The 22,531-nt window shown below is 43.0% G+C and overlaps 1 protein-coding gene across 5 annotated transcripts in view; it reads right to left on the bottom strand.

The window, feature by feature from the left end:
* The window catches only part of Oatp26F (Organic anion transporting polypeptide 26F), a 669,510-nt gene that overhangs the window by 29,213 nt on the left and 617,766 nt on the right, over positions 1–22,531 (bottom strand). For all 5 annotated transcript variants that reach the window (XM_070099851.1, XM_070099848.1, XM_070099850.1 and 2 more), the window contains 2 exons: positions 17,337–17,532; positions 14,351–14,513 (listed from right to left, as the gene is read on the bottom strand). In XM_070099851.1, coding sequence (XP_069955952.1) covers positions 14,351–14,513; positions 17,337–17,532 — 359 coding nt within the window. The remainder of the gene's footprint in view (positions 1–14,350; positions 14,514–17,336; positions 17,533–22,531) is intronic.

Below are 22,531 nucleotides of genomic sequence, written 5' to 3'. Positions count from 1 at the left end.
AGTGTTGTAGAGAGAACACTAGTGCACCAGTACACAGGTGATCTTATACTCCAACAGAGATGTGGAGAGAACACTAGTGCACCAGTACACGGGTGATCTTATACTCCAACAGTGATGTAGAGAGAACACTAGTGCACCAGTACACAGGTGATCTTATACTCCAACAGTGTTGTAGAGAGAACACTAGTGCACCAGTACACAGGTGATCTTGTACTCCAACAGTGTTATAGAGAGAACACTAGTGCACCAGTACACAGGTGATCTTATACTCCAACAGTGTTGTAGAGAGAACACTTGTGCACCAGTACACAGGTGATCTTGTACTCCAACAGTGTTATAGAGAGAACACTAGTGCACCAGTACACAGGTGATCTTATACTCCAACAGTGTTGTAGAGAGAACACTAGTGCACCAGTACACAGGTGATCTTATACTCCAACAGTGTTGTAGAGAGAAAATTAGTGCACCAGTACACAGGTGATCTTATACTAAAACAGTGTTGTAGAGAGAACACTAGTGTACCAGTACACAGGTGATCTTATACTCCAACAGTGTTGTAGAGAACACTAGTGGACCAGTACACAGGTGAACTAATATTTAGCAGTGTTGTAGAGAGAACATTAGTGCACCAGCACACAGGTGATCTTATACTCCAGCAGTGTTGTAGAGAGAGAACACTAGTGGGCCAGTACAAAGGTGATCTTATACTCCAACAGTGTTGTAGAGAGAGAACACTAGTGGACCGGTACACAGGTGAACTTATACTTAGCAGTGTTGTAGAGAAAACACTAGTGCACCAGTACACAGGTGATCTTATACTCCAGCAGCGTTGTAGAGAGAACACTAGTGCACCAGTACACAGGTGATCTTATACTCCAACAGTGATGTAGAGAGAACACTAGCGCACCAGTACACAGGTGATCTTATACTCCAACAGAGATGTGGAGAGAACACTAGTGCACCAGTACACAGGTGATCTTATACTCCAACAGAGATGTGGAGAGAACACTAGTGCACCAGTACACAGGTGATCTTATACTCCAACAGAGATGTGGAGAGAACACTAGTGCACCAGTACACAGGTGATCTTATTATACTCCAACAGTGATGTAGAGACAACACTAGTGCACCAGTATACAGGTGAACTTACAAACGTTACCAAGGATTACCAACAATGAGAAATTTAAAAAATACTGGATACTTATACATAGGGAATTGAATATTTAAAGTATGAATTAAGAGCCTAATATACGTCATACATGTATACTTGCAGTGACAACCTAACCAGGTTATTACTGCGTTACCATAATAATATCTATCAGCCATTAATTTTGTCAAGCTTGACAAAGTTCCTGGAGAGCGAAACGTTGCCACAATAAAATGTCACATTAGTTGCACATGTTTCCATTTACCTAACATATTGTCGATAATTCTACCAACATTACTAATCTATTAAACAGTTTTTAGAAACTAATTCAACATCAACTGCATCACACACTCTACTACTAACACAGGAAAACATGAATATATAAAATAAGTTGTTTGATTCGCGACAGTCTGGTAAGATGACTGTCAACAGCTTAAATAACATAGTGATGCGCTTGACCTAACCAGAGAGAGAGTCACTGTGTATCCTAGCACGTGAATTGTGCTCATTTGAGTTTTTAATGTAAAAGAAATTAAATACCACATCTCGTGATAAATATTTCTGACAGGTGAAGCGGTGAGTTAGGTGAAAGTTAGGTGAAAGTCTCACTCAGATCTGAAACTCCACTAAGCATGCAATTATATCACTAAGACCTGTGTCACCAGATATTTTCCCACTTCTCCTGAGTAACAAAATGCCATCACTGCTGATTTTGTGTTCTCCAATATAATTTTGGTGAGGGACTCTTGATTTAGGGAATTGGATCTGTGCTCCAGTTCCCCGAATTAAGCCTGAATGCCTTCCACATCCCCCCCCAGGCGCTGTATAATCTTCCGGGTTTAGCGCTTCCCCCTTGATTATAATAATAATAATCCAATATAATTTGTTCTTGAAAGAAAATGAACAATTGTTCATAATGCACATAAAATACAGAAGATTTCAGGTAATGCATTGCATCTGAAGTTCGTTGAATACCTTATACTAAAATTTACAATTAAGAATTATCAAACATATGCAGCATTACTTTTATATGCATAGTCGCTCAGCATTATTGTCAACAGCACTGGAAGACACGGTCCAGTCACCCACCAGCATACAACTATACACGGTCCAGTCACCCACTAGCATACAACTATACACGGTCCAGTCACCCACCAACATACAACTATACACGGTCCAGTCACCCACCAGCATACAACTATACACGGTCCAGTCACCCACCAGCATACAACTATACACGGTCCAGTCACCCACCAGCATACAACTATACACGGTCCAGTCACCCACCAACATACAACTATACACGGTCCAGTCACCAACCATCATACAACTATACACGGTCCAGTCACCCACCAACATACAACTATACACGGTCCAGTCACCCACCAACATACAACTATACACGGTCCAGTCACCCACCAGCATACAACTATACACGGTCCAGTCACCCACCAGCATACAACTATACACGGTCCAGTCACCCACCAACATACAACTATACACGGTCCAGTCACCAACCATCATACAACTATACACGGTCCAGTCACCCACCAACATACAACTATACACGGTCCAGTCACCCACCAACATACAACTATACACGGTCCAGTCACCCACCAGCATACAACTATACACGGTCCAGTCACCCACCAGCATACAACTATACACGGTCCAGTCACCCACCAACATACAACTATACACGGTCCAGTCACCAACCATCATACAACTATACACGGTCCAGTCACCCACCAACATACAACTATACACGGTCCAGTCACCCACCAACATACAACTATACACGGTCCAGTCACCCACCAGCATACAACTATACACGGTCCAGTCACCCACCAGCATACAACTATACACGGTCCAGTCACCCACCAACATACAACTATACACGGTCCAGTCACCAACCATCATACAACTATACACGGTCCAGTCACCCACCAGCATACAACTATACACGGTCCAGTCACCCACCAACATACAACTATACACGGTCCAGTCACCCACCAGCATACAACTATACACGGTCCAGTCACCCACCAACATACAACTATACACGGTCCAGTCACCCACCAGCATACAACTATACACGGTCCAGTCACCCACCAACATACAACTATACACGGTCCAGTCACCAACCATCATACAACTATACACGGTCCAGTCACCCACCAGCATACAACTATACACGGTCCAGTCACCCACCAACATACAACTATACACGGTCCAGTCACCCACCAGCATACAACTATACACGGTCCAGTCACCCACCAACATACAACTATACACGGTCCAGTCACCCACCAGCATACAACTATACACGGTCCAGTCACCCACCAACATACAACTATACACGGTCCAGTCACCCACCAGCATACAACTATACACGGTCCAGTCACCCACCAGCATACAACTATACACGGTCCAGTCACCCACCAGCATACAACTATACACGGTCCAGTCACCCACCAGCATACAACTATACACGGTCCAGTCACCCACCAGCATACAACTATACACGGTCCAGTCACCCACCAGCATACAACTATACACGGTCCAGCCACCCACCAGCATACAACTATACACGGTCCAGTCACCCACCAGCATACAACTATACACGGTCCAGCCACCCACCAGCATACAACTATACACGGTCCAGTCACCCACCAGCATACAACTATACACGGTCCAGCCACCCACCAGCATACAACTATACACGGTCCAGCCACCCACGAGCATACAACTATACACGGTCCAGCCACCCACCAGCATACAACTATACACGGTCCAGCCACCCACCAGCATACAACTATACACGGTCCAGTCACCCACCAGCATACAACTATACACGGTCCAGCCACCCACCAGCATACAACTATACACGGTCCAGCCACCCACCAGCATACAACTATACACGGTCCAGTCACCCACCAGCATACAACTATACACGGTCCAGTCACCCACCAGCATACAACTATACACGGTCCAATCACCCACCAGCATACAACTATACACGGTCCAGCCACCCATCAGCATACAACTATACACGGTCCAGTCACCCACCAGCATAAAACTATACACGGTCCAGCCACCCACCAGCATACAACTATACACGGTCCAGCCACCCACCAGCATACAACTATACACGGTCCAGCCACCCACCAGCATACAACTATACACGGTCCAGTCACCCACCAGCATACAACTATACACGGTCCAGTCACCCACCAGCATACAACTATACACGGTCCAGCCACCCACCAGCATACAACTATACACGGTCCAGCCACCCACCAGCATACAACTATACACGGTCCAGCCACCCACCAGCATACAACTATACACGGTCCAGTCACCCACCAGCATACAACTATACACGGTCCAGCCACCCACCAGCATACAACTATACACGGTCCAGCCACCCACCAACATACAACTATACACGGTCCAGTCACCCACCAGCATACAACTATACACGGTCCAGTCACCCACCAGCATACAACTATACACGGTCCAGCCACCCACCAGCATACAACTATACACGGTAAAGTCACCCACCAGCATACAACTATACACGGTCCAGCCACCCACCAACATACAACTATACACGGTCCAGTCATCCACCAGCATACAACTATACACGGTCCAGTCACCCACTAGCATACAACTATACACGGTCCAGCCACCCACCAGCATACAACTATACACGGTAAAGTCACCCACCAGCATACAACTATACACGGTCCAGTCACCCACCAGCATACAACTATACACGGTCCAGTCACCCACCAGCATACAACTATACACGGTCCAGTCACCCACCAGCATACAACTATACACGGTCCAGTCACCCACCATCATACAACTATACACGGTCCAGTCACCCACCAGCATACAACTATACACGGTCCAGTCACCCACCAGCATACAACTATACACGGTCCAGTCACCCACCAGCATACAACTATACACGGTCCAGTCACCCACCAGCATACAACTATACACGGTCCAGTCACCCACCATCATACAACTATACACGGTCCAGTCACCCACCAGCATACAACTATACACGGTCCAGTCACCCACCAGCATACAACTATACACGGTCCAGTCACCCACCAGCATACAACTATACACGGTTCAGTCACCCACCAGCATACAACTATACACGGTCCAGTCACCCATCATCATACAACTATACACGGTCCAGTAACCCACCAGCATACAACTATACATAGTCCAGTCACCCACCAGCATACAACTATACACGGTCCAGCCACCCACCCACCGTCATACAACTATACATGGTCCAGTCACCCACCAGCATACAACTATACACGGTCCAGTCACCCACCAGCATACAACTATACACGGTCCAGTCACCCACCAGCATACAACTATACACGGTCCAGTCACCCATCATCATACAACTATACACGGTCCAGTCACCCACCAGCATACAACTATACACGGTCCAGTCACCCACCAGCATACAACTATACACGGTCCAGTCACCCACCAGCATACAACTATACGCGGTCCAGCCACCCACCGTCATACAACTATACACGGTCCAGTCACCCACCAGCATACAACTATACACGGTCCAGTCACCCATCATACAACTATACACGGTCCAGCCACCCACCCACCGTCATACAACTATACACGGTCCAGTCACCCACCAGCATACAACTATACACCGTCCAGTCACCCACCGTCATACAACTATGCACGGTCCAGTCACCCACCAGCATACAACTATACACGGTCCAGCCACCCACCGTCATACAACTATACACGGTCCTGTCACCCACCTTCATACAACTATACACGGTCCAGTCACCCACCAGCATACAACTATACACGGTCCAGTCACCCACCAGCATACAACTATACACGGTCCAGCCACCCACCGTCAAACAACTATACACGGTCCAGTCACCCACCAGCATACAATTATACACGGTCCAGTCACCCATCATCATACAACTATACACGGTCCAGTCACCCACCAGCATACAACTATACACGGTCCAGTCACCCACCAGCATACAACTATACGCGGTCCAGCCACCCACCGTCATACAACTATACACGGTCCAGTCACCCACCAGCATACAACTATACACGGTCCAGTCACCCACCATCATACAACTATACACGGTCCAGCCACCCACCGTCATACAACTATACACGGTCCAGTCACCCACCAGCATACAACTATACACCGTCCAGTCACCAACCGTCATACAACTATACACGGTCCAGTCACCCACCAGCATACAACTATACACGATCCAGCCACCCACCGTCATACAACAATACACGTTCCAGTCACCCACCTTCATACAACTATACACGGTCCAGTCACCCACCTTCATACAACTATACACGGTCCAGTCACCCACCTTCATACAACTATACACGGTCCAGTCACCCACCGTAATACACCTATACACGGTCCAGTCACCCAACGTCATACAACTATACACGGTTCAGCCACACACCGGAAGACACGGTCCAGCCACCCACTGGAAGACACGGTCCAACCACCACTGAAAGACACGGTCCAGCCACCCACTGAAAGACACGGTCCAGTCACCCATCATCATACAACTATACACGGTCCAGCCACCCACCATCATACAACTATACACGGTCCAGTCACCAACCATCATACAACCACATACGGTCCGGTCACCCACCATCATACAACTATACACGGTCCAGTCACCAACCATCATACAACCATACACGGTCCAGTCACCCACCATCATACAAATATACACGGTCCAGTCACCCTCCATCATACAACTATACACGGTCCAGTCACCTACCATCATACAAATATACACGGTCCAGTCACCCTCCATCATACAACTATACACGGTCCAGTCACCTACCATCATACAAATATACACGGTCCAGTCACCCTCCATCATACAACTATACACGGTCCAGTCACCTACCATCATACAAATATACACGGTCCAGTCACCCTCATGGTGCCAGATAAGTGGAAAATGGCAAATGTGATACCTATTTTCAAAACAGGTGACAGGTCCTTAGCTTCGAACTATAGACCAATAAGCCTAACCTCCATAGTGGGAAAATTTATGGAATCAATAATTGCCGAGGCAGTTCGTAGCCACCTTGAAAAGCATAAATTAATCAACGAATATCAGCATGGTTTTACAAAGGGGCGTTCCTGCCTTACGAATTTATTAACTTTTTTCACTAAGGTATTTGAGGAGGTAGATCATGGTAATGAATATGATATTGTGTATATGGACTTCAGTAAGGCTTTTGACAGGGTCCCACATCAGAGACTATTGAGGACAATTAAGGCACATGGAATAGGAGGAGAATTTTTTTCCTGGATAGAGGCATGGTTTACAAATAGGCAGCAGAGAGTTTGCATAAATGGGGAGAAATCAGAGTGGGGAAGCGTCACGAGCGGTGTTCCACAGGGGTCAGTGTTGGGCCCCCTGCTGTTCACAATCTACATAAACGACATAGATGAGGGCATAAAGAGCGACATCGGCAAGTTTGCCGATGACACCAAAATAGGCTGTCGAATTCATTCTGACGAGGACATTCGAGCACTCCAGGAAGATTTGAATAGACTGATGCAGTGGTCGGAGAAGTGGCAGATGCAGTTTAATATAGACAAATGCAAAATTCTAAATGTTGGACAGGACAATAACCATGCCACATATAAACTAAATAATGTAGATCTTAATATTACGGATTGCGAAAAAGAGTTCTGGTTAGCAGTAATCTGAAACCAAGACAACAGTGCATAAGTGTTCGCAATAAAGCTAATAGAATCCTTGGCTTCATATCAAGAAGCATAAATAATAGGAGTCCTCAGGTTGTTCTTCAACTCTATACATCCTTGGTTAGGCCTCATTTAGATTATGCTGCACAGTTTTGGTCACCGTATTACAGAATGGATATAAATTCTCTGGAAAATGTACAAAGGAGGATGAGATTAAGACACATGTGCAACATCTGGGTATCTTTATTGTAGACGTTTCGCCATCCAGTGGCTTTATCAATACAAATTCTTAGGACATAACTTGAAGACAGTAGAACTATGTACAGAAGAAGGGTAATCAGTCCCTCAACCTAGGAGTAGGTGCGAAGAGCACCATAGTCGTGGAGATTCTCCACGACTATGGTGCTCTTCGCACCTACTCTTAGGTTGAGGGACTGATTACCTCATCTTCTGTACATAGTTCTACTGTCTTCAAGTTATGTCCTAAGAATTTGTATTGATAAAGCCACTGGATGGCGAAACGTCTACAATAAAGATACCCAGATGTTGCACATGTGTCTTAATCTCATCTTGTCGGTATTATATACCATTCGTACACAACAAAGGAGGATGACAAAGTTGATCCCATGTATCAGAAACCTTCCCTATGAGGATAGACTAAGGGCCCTGAATCTGCACTCTCTAGAAAGACGAAGAATTAGGGGGGATATGATTGAGGTGTATAAATGGAAGACAGGAATAAATAAAGGGGATGTAAATAGTGTGCTGAAAATATCTAGCCTAGACAGGACTCGCAGCAATGGTTTTAAGTTGGAAAAATTCAGATTCAGGAAGGATATAGGAAAGTACTGGTTTGGTAATAGAGTTGTGGATGAGTGGAAAAAACTCCCGAGTACAGTTATAGAGGCCAGAACGTTGTGTAGCGTTAAAAATAGGTTGGATAAATACATGAGTGGATGTGGGTGGGTGTGAGTTGGACCTGATAGCTTGTGCTACCAGGTCGGTTGCCGTGTTCCTCCCTTAAGTCAATGTGACCTGACCTGACTAGGTTGGGTGCATTGGCTTAAGCCGGTAGGAGACTTGGACCTGCCTCGCATGGGCCAGTAGGCCTTCTGCAGTGTTCCTTCGTTCTTATGTTCTTATCATACAACTATACATGGTCCAGTCACCTATCATCATACAAATATACACGGTCCAGTCACCCACCATCATACAAATATACACGGTCCAGTCACCCACCATCATACAAATATACACGGTCCAGTCACCTACCATCATACAAATATACACGGTCCAGTCACCCTCCATCATACAACTATACACACGCTCAGTGGCTCTGAGGTTTTCCTCGTCCCATTTTCACGATAAATTTTGAACGCACTGCCCAGCAGCCTGGTCTAGCCACAACACTGTTTTTACGCAGACCTTCACCACAAATGAAGAGATTTTTTTAATCCCGAGGCACAAAATGCCGCTATTGGGTTAAAAGGATCTACCATCAAGGAAAAGGAAACTTAAAAAGAACATTTTCAAACCCGATCCTTTTTAAAGGAAGAGGAAGAGTAGTGATGAAGAACTTGAGTGTTGAAGAATGTAAACATGTATATCATCAGCAACAGCTGTCATAGGTTAGTGCTCAGGCAGCAATGACGAGAGTTAATTTAAAGTAAAGGGAACATTGTAAAGTTTATCAGTATCAGAGGCTAAGCCCAGCGATACAGACTGCTTCTCTGGTCTGGACTGCAGAGTGGAGGAAGATAAATGGAGCCCTTGGGAAACACGAGTAGTGATAGCCATCCACTTTGACAGTGTCGCAACGAGAGTAATGGACGGTGGCAGTGTCAACTCTGTACTTGCCTTCTAACTTTCACAATTTTTTTGAAACTTTGTACATAATGGTAGAGTAATTTACTGTGTTTAAACATACAATCAAGTTCATTTATCTCTCCATATATCCTAACTTGCGTGTGCTCTTACTTATTTGTAAGATTAAAAGCTATCTACAACGTGGTTGTAACAACAGCGACAACACGCATCTTCAAAACGAACCACACAAATGTTGTTGTAAGACCACGAGGGAAACCTGTCTTAAAAAGTTTCCCTGAGGTCCAGAGATGGTGAGCGTTGCTGCAGTGAGAACACCTGTGACGAAGACTTGCCACAACTCGTGGCAAGTCTTCTCAAGAAGAGAGGTTTCTTGGGAAGTAACGAAAAAAATTATTTCTGTCGTGGAGAGTGTTTATTTAAATACACTATGGAAGAGTAACAGATAGAGATATCTGAAAACAGGAGCATGCGTGTTCGGATGTCAAGATGTGTTGGAACACTGGTGATAAAGACATGCAGAGAACAAAAATTAACAGGTCTCTGAATCACAGTGTGTGCCTTCTCAGAGTAAATAGTGATAGCTTAAATTACCTAATAAAAGAAACAACACAAGCAGTGATGAACGGAAGGTTTGCATATCGGGTGAAGGCAGTGGGACGTGAAAGAGATGCTAATGAGCTGATAATGGACCCATTGTCTAAATAGATACCGACTACAGTGGAGTGTGAAAGGAAACTCGGGAATGTGGGATACCATTGCGCACAAAAAAATGTACACTCATTGTACTACTCATCAAGATAAGGGACAAAGGACTGCAAAAGAACACAGCCAAAAACAGAAAGTTCGAATGGGAAAGCAACATTTGGAGAATTTTCTCTGTTTCCTCTAATATTCCTTTCGTAATGCTGACAATATTAATTACCAGTAAGACAATGATATAAGAGGACAAGTAATGATACTCTAGTGTTCGGTAAAGTCGATACGAGGTGGTAAAGGCATGAGCTGCACGTGGTAGATTGTTAGTTATTGTTAGAAGGAAGATGCGTGTTACATGGAAAACTTAGAAGGGTTGTGGGAAAGATGTTGGGATGTTTATTGTTAGTCAGTCATACGGTGTGCTTGTGGATTGAGTTGTAGTCGAGGGTCCTGAGAATTTACTCCATTAAAGAAGAGACTTGTCGAGGTCACTTTCTGGAAGTCTCTTCAGAAAACATTATTGTGGCCTTAATAATGCATTCTGGAGTCGGGGAAGAGGAAGGCAGCATGATGCGAGTGTGGGAGAATGATGGTCCCACTGGAAAAATTAAAGAAGGAATGTTATTTCACTAAAAGGAGGGTGTTGCCAATAGCATGGAGACGTGGCTGTCTGGTGGCCAATGCAGCGTAACATTTACAATGATAATGCATCCCAGTCTTCAGAGCATCAAACATTGTGGGGCTAGAACAAGAAAATTCTTGTAGGAAGGGGATTGCAGGTGATGAGTTTCTTAGTTAGCAAAGGGTTGCATGTCGACTCATTTGGCAGATATCCATAATTCATTTTGTCGTTTGATGTGCAAACGATCCGTAAATTGTTAAATTGTGAAAAGAGCCAGGTCCGTTGTCAGGGTGAAGCTATGGTCAGGGTGGAAGCTATGGTCTCAAAGGACTGGTCTCAGACACTGGGCTATCAAATGAAATCGGTTCTGAATTTAACACAGAGGTCAGTAAGAAATGTCGCCGTGAGAAATGAAGCCAGGAGAATAGGGAAGTGCTTCATCAAACATATAAAGTAAGAACGATGTGGGGAAGCTGCTTGGAGAATGAACGAAGAACTACTGTTATACTGCACCAAGAACTATATTCGTTTTCAGTGTGGTTGGTAGTATTATTGGGATAGCAACTACCTCTTACTCCAGCAGGCGTTCACCACCATGGTGACACATTCAGAATTAGCCGAACATGGCTTAGGAAAATCGCTAGAAGTCTCAGAGTTACTGTTGCCATTCCTGACCTGCAGGCAACTTCCGGCAGTTCTCCCACCATCGGAGGACCTACTGGATCAACATTCGATTTTCCACCTGTAGGTCGCCGATGTCCACAAGATAATTCACTTTCCATGGGTTGGAGTGAGACAGTCACTACAACACTACCTCGGAATGATCGTTGGAGCGGGGCTGGATAAGCGGGCTATTTATCCTTTCGTCATCATCTTCGCTGATGAAGCAGAAGAAGAAGGGAGGAGTGAGCTGAATTTTCATCGATTCGAGAATGGAAGAAAAGTTCCAACTGTTGCGATCAAGAGCTCTCCGCCATGTATAAGACGCTCCCCTTAAGAGGCGCCTAAGTTTCGCTGTCTCCTAATATCATGTTTATTTTTTCCCCATAATCTACCTTGTTCATAATTACTATAGCATTTGGTTTGTCTGCTATCGTAAGATGAAGTCCAGGATCTTTCCTTAATTCATGGTATAACTTAACAAAGCTTTGAGGAGAATTGTGTTGCAGAGGAGTGAGCTTCGCTCAGACTTCTGCAACTCAAATATTTGTTAAGTTATACCATAAATTAAGGAAAGATCCTGGATTTCACCTTACGATAGCAGACAAAACAAATGGTATAGTAATTATGGACAAGATAGATTATGGAGGAAAAATAACATATTATTAGAAAACAAAGGAACTGACGTGCTCCTTAAAAGGAATCATTTGTAAAAAAAATTCTGATATTTTTCATGTTCTTTACTTAGCACAAATAGGACCTAATCTCTCTCTCTCTCTCTCTCTCTCTCATTTTCTCTCTCGGTCTTATCACTTCAAATCACATTACGTCTTTATTCTTTCTCAAATCATCATGGGATTCAAACGAATGTGTCTTACTGTCCAAGTGAGCAGAGTCAAATACAGTGTTTTGAAAACAAATTCTTAGTAATAACTGATTGAAAAAAAAAACAGATTTTCCAAACTATTTTTTTGTGGGTTGAAAAGAAAGTCAATTTTCTAAAAAAAAAATATAAACTTATCAGTACTGATAACAAGTGTAGTCGGCAACAATCTCTTACATATGAGAATACCAATAAGGTATACCAACAGTAACAGCTGCTGCCTGTTAAGATTAAGGTATACCAACAGTAACAGCTGCTACATGTTAAGGATAAGGTATACCAACAGTAACAGCTGATACATGTTAAGGATAAGGTATACCAACAGTAACAGCTGCTACCTGTTAAGGATAAGGTATACCAACCTGGAGTTTACCTGGAGAGAGTTCCGGGGGTCAACGCCCCCGCGGCCCGGTCTGAGACCAGGCCTCCTGGTGGATCACAGCCTGATCAACCAGGCTGTTGCTGCTGGCTGCACGCAAACCAACATACGAGCTACAGCCCGGCTGATCCGGAACTGACTTTAGGTGCTTGTCCAGTGCCAGCTTGAAGACTGCCAGGGGTCTGTTGGTAATCCCCCTTATGTGTGCTGGGAGGCAGTTGAACAGTCTCGGGCCCCTGACACTTATTGTATGGTCTCTTAACGTGCTAGTGACACCCCTGCTTTTCATTGGGGGGATGGTGCATCGTCTGCCAAGTCTTTTGCTTTCGTAATGAGTGATTTTCGTGTGCAAGTTCGGTACTAGTCCCTCTAGGATTTTCCAGGTGTATATAATCATGTATCTCTCCCTCCTGCGTTCCAGGGAATACAGGTTTAGGAACCTCAAGCGCTCCCAATAATTGAGGTGTTTTATCTCCGTTATGCGTGCCGTGAAAGTTCTCTGTACATTTTCAACAGTAACAGCTGCTACCTGTTAAGGATAAGGTATACCAACAGTAACAGCTACTACATGTTAAGGATAAGGTATACCAACAGTAACAGCTACTACATGTTAAGGATAAGGTATACCAACAGTAACAGCTACTACATGTTAAGGATAAGGTATACCAACAGTAACAGCTACTACATGTTAAGGATAAGGTATACCAACAGTAACAGCTGCTACATGTTAAGGATAAGGTATACCAACAGTAACAGCTACTACATGTTAAGGATAAGGTATACCAACAGTAACAGCTACTACATGTTAAGGATGAGGTATACCAACAGTAACAGCTGCTATATGTTAAGGATAAGGTATACCAACAGTAACAGCTACTACATGTTAAGGATAAGGTATACCAACAGTAACAGCTACTACATGTTAAGGATAAGGTATACCAACAGTAACAGCTACTACATGTTAAGGATAAGGTATACCAACAGTAACAGCTACTACATGTTAAGGATGAGGTATACCAACAGTAACAGCTGCTACATGTTAAGGATAAGGTATACCAACAGTAACAGCTACTACATGTTAAGGATAAGGTATACCAACAGTAACAGCTACTACATGTTAAGGATGAGGTATACCAACAGTAACAGCTACTACATGTTAAGGATGAGATATACCAACAGTAACAGCTACTACATGTTAAGGATGAGGTATACCAACAGTAACAGCTACTACATGTTAAGGATGAGGTATACCAACAGTAACAACTGTTACCAGTCAAGAAGAGAGAGAGAGGACTCACATAATAAATCTTGGAATAACTATGAGCACAAACATCGTAATACTGTACCTTGAGACCATCCTGACCCTTCTGCATGCCAGTGCAGCCAGCATGGCAGGGCGAGAAGTACATGACATTATTGGTGCCACACACAGGATCATAAGCAACATCTTGACATCCACAATCATTATTGCACCATGATGTCAGGTTGGGCCAACTTGGTATTACAGACCTTGAAAGAAAACGACAAAACTAAATTCTCTCGTATTTTACACACACACACACACACACACACACACACACACACAAACATATAGCAATTATATTTTTTTAACACACCGGCCGTCTCCCACCAAGGGAGGGTGACCCGATAAGAGAAGAAAAGAAAGTTGTTCCTCTTTTTAAATTTAATAATTTATATGGAAGAAGGGGTTACTAGCCCCATTCTCCCGGCATGTCATTTCTTACGACATGCATTTCTTCTCCATTTCCCCATGAAGATACAACACACATACACACACACACACACACACACACACACACACACACACACACACACACACACACACACACACACACATATATATATATATATATATATATATATATATATATATATATATATACGTATATATATATATATATATATATATATATATATATATATATATATATATATATATATATATATATATATATATATATATATATATATATATATATATATATATATATATATATATATGCAAAACAACCACTCTGAAAGAATAGAGAAATTCCAAGCGCTTTCGTGACTACTCACATATTTTGAAATCACCTGTTTACTGTGATATTATTGCATATATATATATATATATATATATATATATATATATATATATATATATATATATATATATATATATATATATATATATATATATATATATATATATATATATATATATGCAAAATAACCACTGTGAAAAAGAACGAAATTCCAGTTTCGTGACTATAAAGCACAAAACATCAACAAGAAGGAACATAAAGGGGCAAGACTACCCCTCACAATCACGTCACCATAACAAAGACTGCACCTCACAGTCACGTGACAACACCCGACTCTGTGAAACAAACCTGATATTCTAACAAAGCACTAGGATTTTTTACTTGTCTAATTTTATTAATTTTCAATGAATCCATTTTATATAAACCAAAAGAAATATTCATATTTTTTTCAAAACTGCTTTTTGTGAAACATGATTCTATTGTATTCCTGTCGACCATGGACTTGCTTGATACAACTTTCTCAACTTTTTGAAAATCAATTGGATGGTTAAAATCTCTCACATGAATAAATAGAGCATTTGAATCTTGTCCAGTTCTAATGTTATATTTATGTTGTTTTAATCTTAGTTCGAGACTTTTACCAGTTTGACCGTAATATATTAACTTGGTCACATATTTTACAATGAGTCTTATAGACACACCCGTCAGCATTTCTGGGGGAAAATGTTTTATAAGTTTTTTTTTATTGTATGAAGATTTTTAAATACAACTTTGATATTAAAAGTCTTAAGAAGAGAAGGCATATCAACCAAGTTTTTATGGTAAGGGAGAACCAACATATTTTTAGTTGAATAAGGTTGGTTGTCCCTTTTTGGGTTGTAAAAAGTATTTCTAGCAATTTTAAAAGATTTATCAATTACGTTTCTTGATTATTTTAGATCATTAGCTATTTCATAAATTTCGGATATTTCTTCATCTATGAACTCTGGACTACAAATACGTAAAGCTCTCAAAAACATTGATGAGAAAACCGACAGTTTAACTCTATCTTGATGGGAAGAATAATAGTGGACATAGGAACAATTATTTGTAGGTTTTCAGTAAATTTTAAATTAAAATCATTATTACCCTTAATAATTAAAACATTTAGAAAAGGCAATGAGTTATTTACTTCGAAGTCAATAGTAAAATTTATAGAATGAGCTAAGCTATTTAATTTAACAAAGAAATGCTTTATGTCTACAAAATTATATAGTTTATCTCATTCTATAAATTTTACTGTTGACTTCGAAGTAAATAACTCATTGCCTCTCCTAGATGTTTTAATTATTAAGGGTAATACTGATTTTAAATTTAAAATTTACAGAAAACCTACAAAATAACTGTTCCTATGTACACTATTATTAAAGGATCCGCAGCTTTCACTGTCTTTATTTACAGTAAGGCTAGGTTAGGTAAGATTTGTTTGGAAACAGGACAAGTATTTCCTGAGGCAGGTTTTAGTCATATGATGACCCACAGCTGGAGCTTTTGGTCATCTGACCGAGGCCTACCACTGGCTTACCGTTCCACCCCTTTAAAAATTACGATTATATCAGACAGGAGCGCTAAGCCTGCATGGGTCATAAATAGGCTTACAATAATTTCTTTGAATCAAAGAGGAAAATTTTTAAGGTTTAGAAAAAAAAAGCATATAGTACATGAAGTATAAATTTAGGTATATTTTCCTTAGTGCAAACCAGTAAGGGTTAAAATAGATCAGTTTCTCAATACAGGACTACAAAACGGGAAAGAACGAAATCATAAAGTATGGAATCGCTCTTAGGAGAAACTATTCTTATTTCTCATACAACTTTCTGCAACTAAAATTAATGTTTATTTTGCAGTACATTAGCCTTCATTCTGAGACTATACATTGTTCATCAGGGGTGTTACTGTCCGGGACAAAATTCTAAACTCATCGGGACTTCGGGTCAGGACTTTCAAATAGGGACAGTCCCGATCAAAATGGAATGTATGGTAAGCTAAGACATGGTATGGTAAGCTTAGACATGGTATGGTAAGCTTAGACATGGTATGGTAAGCCTAGAAATAAAGAACCTAAGTAATGGTAGATAATGATGTATGATATGAGTGGGCTGAGGGTGTAGACATTATCTTGGAGGTTCTACTCTACATGAGACTTAAAATTTAAGTCATTTTTGGTATCTAATAATGAAGCATTCTCATGTATTTCGAGTTGTTTCTAAAAACAGAAACGAATATTTGATGTTTGGAGGAAACTTACTTATTACTGTAGTCGACGTTGACACCTGCGAAGTCAATGTTGGGACACGAGATGACGAAGGTGAAACAGGAGAGCAGACAGATGAAGGAGAAGATGATGCACATTTTCAGGATCCCAGAACATCTTAACTGTAGCCTCTTCACCAGCCAGCCTCCCAGGAAGGTGCCGCCCCCGCCTGCTGGCACCACCACGAACCCTGCAATAACAACAACACAAGCAATCAACATTGTACCAGAGAGCCTGCAACAACAAACACAACACTCGTGAATGTACCAGGAAGCCTGCAACACACACAACGCTCCTCAATGTACCAGGAAGCCTGCAACAACACACAACGTCCAAACACACACACACACACACACACACACACACTCGTGGAGGAGTCACGCGGTTTGAGCTCGTGTTTTGGTGGTAATTTCTGACTGTGCCATAAGGAAAAGAGTGTGGGAATATAGGCGTGTGCACGCATAAGAGTGCATATAATCACTTAAGCCCCGAAAAAAGGAAATATAAGTGATCACAGAAAAGAAAACAAAGGAAATAGTGGCTGAGTGTTTAGTGGGGGCCGTTGGAAGGGTGAACGGTTGTGTCAGGCCTAAATAGTGTTGCCATAATAACGCAGTGGGGTATTTGAAGAATAAGTGCGACTCAAGACCAGGGAGATAAGAGATATGTATAGATGTGTCAGTAAATACAGTGAGTGAGTGAAAAAATTAGAAGAGCTAGAGACAATAGTGCATACAGGAAGTTAGTGGAAAAATTACCGAGAAGCATCAACTTCTGGGACAGGACAGACCCGCAACGTTACTCCACTGCCAGCCGCAAGTAATATTCACCTAGTTTGAGTTGCATGGGGTCAGCACCAGTCTCTAGCTGGAATTGGGGGTCACTCTCCTCGAGCTATCAGAATTAGAATAAGCAGCATTTACTGGCATTTAATAGAATTTAGAGGTAGCGGCATATAGGTGAAGCCTAGTGTATTTATTTTTTAATGTAATTTTAAATGCATAAGATAGTACAGTGGGAACCAAGAGATCGGGTACATATGCAATACATATGTAGTACATACGTGGGAAATAAGGACTGTTTACATAAACATATGACATATGCACACACACTAGGTGAGAACAGGCTCTGCTGTTAGGCACTTGAATAGCTGTAGCACACACACACACACACACACACACACACACACACACACACACACACACACACACACACACATGCACACACACACACACACATGCACACACACACACACACATACAGACACACACACACACACATACAGGATTTCAAACCTTCCTGTAAAGTGACCCTCTAACCCTTCCTTTCCCCACCATCTCTCTCCCTCTCCTCTCCTCTCTCTCTATTTGTTTTTTTTTTTTTTTTTTACACAGGGTTTAACAAGGTTAAGGATCCCTAGCTTTATTGACAAGCTATTTACAGGTTAAGGATTCCTAACTTTATTGGCAAGCTAAGAGCTGTTACCTACATCAGCTCATTTAAACCATACCCCCGGCCAGGATTGAACCCGTGGTCATAGAGTCTCAAAACTCCAGCCCGTCGCGTTAGCCACTAGACCAGCTAGCCACAATAAGATTCATCCAACTAGGTATATTTCTACACCATAGGAAGGTTAGTACAGGCACCACTGTGACCACAAATGCAAGTTTTTACAGACGAATCTCCAGCTAGCGTGGCCGTGACGAACTCTAGCTGGAGATTCGTCTGTAAAAACTTGCATTTGTGGTCACAGTGGTGCCTGTGCTAACCTTCCTATGGTGTAGAAATATACCTAGTTGGATGAATCTTATTGTGGCTAGCTGGTCTAGTGGCTAACGTGACGGGCTGGAGTTTTGAGACTCTATGACCGCGGGTTCAATCCCGGCCGGGGGTATGGTTTGTTTTCAATCGTGTCATTACGATTTCTTGAGTCATCAGCTCATTTGAAAGCATTTTTATTGTCGTTGACATCATTATGCTGTACGAATGTGTTCCATACTCGAGTCATCCTGGGTATGTATGATCTCAGATGGAGTGATGTTCTGGAGAAGGGTACAGCCAGAGTGAAGTTGCTGCTTTCTGCCCGTCTTGTGGCATAAAAGCTTGTTTCACGCTGTCCTCGAAGTGGATCCAAGTGTGGTATTTTGACAATATTGGCCTTGTACATAACAGTAAGGCCACCCACATCCCTCCTATGTTGAAGGCTTTGCTGAAATGACAGATCCATCCAGGATGGGTCCAGGCGAGAGATGAGATGTCTTGCTCTGTTCTCTACTCTGTCAAGCAGTCGCAGATGAGAGGGGGGCAGGCAAACCAAGAAAGTGGAGCATACTCAAGGTGTGAGCGTACTTGTGCCTCGTACAGGATCTTGCAACCCCTACTGTCAAGCAGATGCGAGATACGGCGAAGTGCTGTAAGCTTCCTGGCTGCCTTGTTTGCAAGATTCACAACATGGTTCTTCATGGTTAGTTTGGAGTCAAATTTCACCCCAAGGATATCAACTTCTTCTCCAGGTGCCAACACCCTCCCATTCATCCTTACTACTGCACCAGCATTACCATCATGGTGCCTAGAGATGATCATCATTTGCGTTTTCTCGGGTGCAAATGTTACTTGCCATCTATTTCCCCAAGCTGATATAGCTCTCAGCTGGTGATTGATGTAGCTTAGAGCAGCTGGCATTTCTTCTCTTGGATAAGTGAATGTCAGTGTACAGTCGTCTGCATATGCATGTGATTCTGGTATGAGATGAAGAAGGTCGTTGAAGTAGGCATTCCATAACAATGGACCCAGCACGCTACCTTGTGGAACACTTGCCCCAATAGGATGTCTTGCTGATTCAGTTCCATTGAGAACTACACTTAGAGATCTACCATGAAGGTAATCACTGAGGAGACATAGCATAGAGCCTGCAATTCCCAGTTCTTGAAGTTTTGCTAAGAGGCCCTGGTGCCACACCCGGTCGAAAGCACCAGCAATGTCCAGTGCTACCACACAGCTGACTTTGGATTCATCCAGTGACTGGTGCCACTTAGTGTAGAGGTTTAACAACAGATCAGCAGCAGAGTAACCTTTCCTGAAGCCATATTGGCGATCACAAAGTAGCGAGTGGTAGTCAAAAAACTCTGTCATTTGTCTTGAGATTATTGTCTCAAGGATCTTACCAGTGATTGACAGGAGTGACACTGGTCTGTAGTTGCTGATTTCTGCTCTGCTCTTCTTTTTGTGAATAGGGACTACATTTGCCTCTTTCCATAGAGAGGGCCATTTACACTGTACTAGGCAGTGCTGAAAGATGCAAGTTAGAGGTGCTGCTAGCTGGTCTGCACATCTTCTCAACAATCTTGGGCTCAACTTGTCTGGGCCCACAGCCTTTTCTTGGTCAAGCGATTTAAGAATGAAATGCACCTCCTCCTGCCTTATTGTCACCACTGACAGTTTTGACACAGTTCTTGCAGCTAGCCAAGGAGGGTCCCTTGCTCGATCAGGAACTTGCATTTTGGTAGGAAAGTGTTCAGCAAAGCGGTCTGCCTTCTCTTGACTACTAGCAGAGGTGGTCCCATCCTGTCGATTTAGAGGTGGAATGAGCTCATCAGGCAGATAACCTTGTCTGTCCTTGACCAGGGACCACCAGGTTTTGGAGCCTACCCTACCTGATGCTAGCTTTCTTTTAGTGTCCACCTCCCATTTAGCAATGGCCCACTTTTGAACGTCACCCATATGCCTACAGGCTTGCATGTGCAAGTTCCTGTTATAGGTGGTAGATGTCTCTTATACCTTCGCCATGCTTTGTACTTAGCAGTAGCAGCCTCTCTACAACGAAAGCCAAACCAAGGCTGATCTGTAGGCTTTGTCACATTGCCGGTGAGGAATGTGTTCTTGTTGTAGATTAAGGATGTGTCCAGTGAAGGCTTTCACTTGGTTGTCAACATCCCCTTGGAGAAGAGCATTCCAATCGGTGGTGGCGAACTCAGAGCGAAGGGTTGGCCAATTACCTCTTTCCCATAGCCAGGTTGTGCGTGTGGACTCCTCACCTCGTTCTGTTGGGATCTTAAGTGTCATAAAAACAGCCTTGTGGTCAGACGATCCAACGTAGCCGAGGGGTTGACAAGTGACTATGCCTTCTGCCAGAAGAGCTCTCTCTCTCTCTCTCTCTCTCTCTCTCTCTCTCTCTCTCTCTCTCTCTCTCTCTCTCTCCCCCTTTCTCTCATCCTCTCTCTCTTCCTCTCTCTCTTCCTCTCTCTCTTCCTCTCACTCTTTCTCTCTCTTCCTCTCTCTCTCCCTCTCCATCTCTCTCTTCCTCTCATCCTCTCTTACTCTCTTCCTCTTCTTTTCTCTCTCTCTCTCTTCCCTTGTCTCTCCCCCCCCCTCTCTCTTACCTTTTCCTTCTCTCTCACTTTCTCCCCCTTTTTCCCTTCTTTTCCCCTCCTTCTAGGCTCCCCTTCTCTCTCTTTCTCCCTCTCTCTCACTCTCCCCTTTTTCTTTTTCTCTTTCTCTCTCTCTTTCACTAAAAAAAAAAAATGGTTGGGACTCGCAGGAATCAGGGATCAGATGACAATGGTACTGGTAGGGAGGAATGGATGGAGGAGCAGTGGAAAAGGATAGAGCAAGAATGGGAGAGAATATTAGGGGAGCTTTCTGAAAAAATGGAGAAAGAGCTCTCTGTGAAATGGGAAAAGAGGTTGGAGAAGGAGACGAAGAATTGGGAGGCACAAGTCGAAACTGCAGTAGTCAGGGTAAAGGTCCTAGAATTTGAGGTAAACAGGCTGAAGCAAGTCTCAGGGGCAGTGACCAGAGAAGACACACCATACGAAGCTGAGAGGCTGAACAGGAAGGAAGGAGATATGAATTATGCTAAGGTCATATCAGCCTGCAAAGAAGGGCCAGGGAGTGGAAGGGAAGAGCAGATAGGTGCAGATGGAGAGGGAGATAGGTCGAATGCTGAGGCACAATCATGCTACCAAGAGCCACTGGAAAAATCAAGGGAGAAAATGGCCACATACAGACAGGAACCAGAGTCACAGAGGGAGGAGGAAAGGGCAAAATCAGTGATTATCCATGGGCTTCGGGAGAGAGAAGAAAGGACACACACTGAAAGATGGCAAGAAGAAAGAAAGGAGATTGAGAAAATCATCACGGAAATAGGGGGAGAAGACATTGATGAGATTGTAAATTTTAAGAGAATAGGG

Source organism: Cherax quadricarinatus, chromosome 69 (genome assembly GCF_038502225.1).
Source record: "Cherax quadricarinatus isolate ZL_2023a chromosome 69, ASM3850222v1, whole genome shotgun sequence".
Classification (NCBI taxonomy): domain Eukaryota; kingdom Metazoa; phylum Arthropoda; class Malacostraca; order Decapoda; family Parastacidae; genus Cherax; species Cherax quadricarinatus.
Note: the sequence above shows the minus strand (reverse complement) of the source record. Positions and strands in the feature narration are given on the sequence as shown.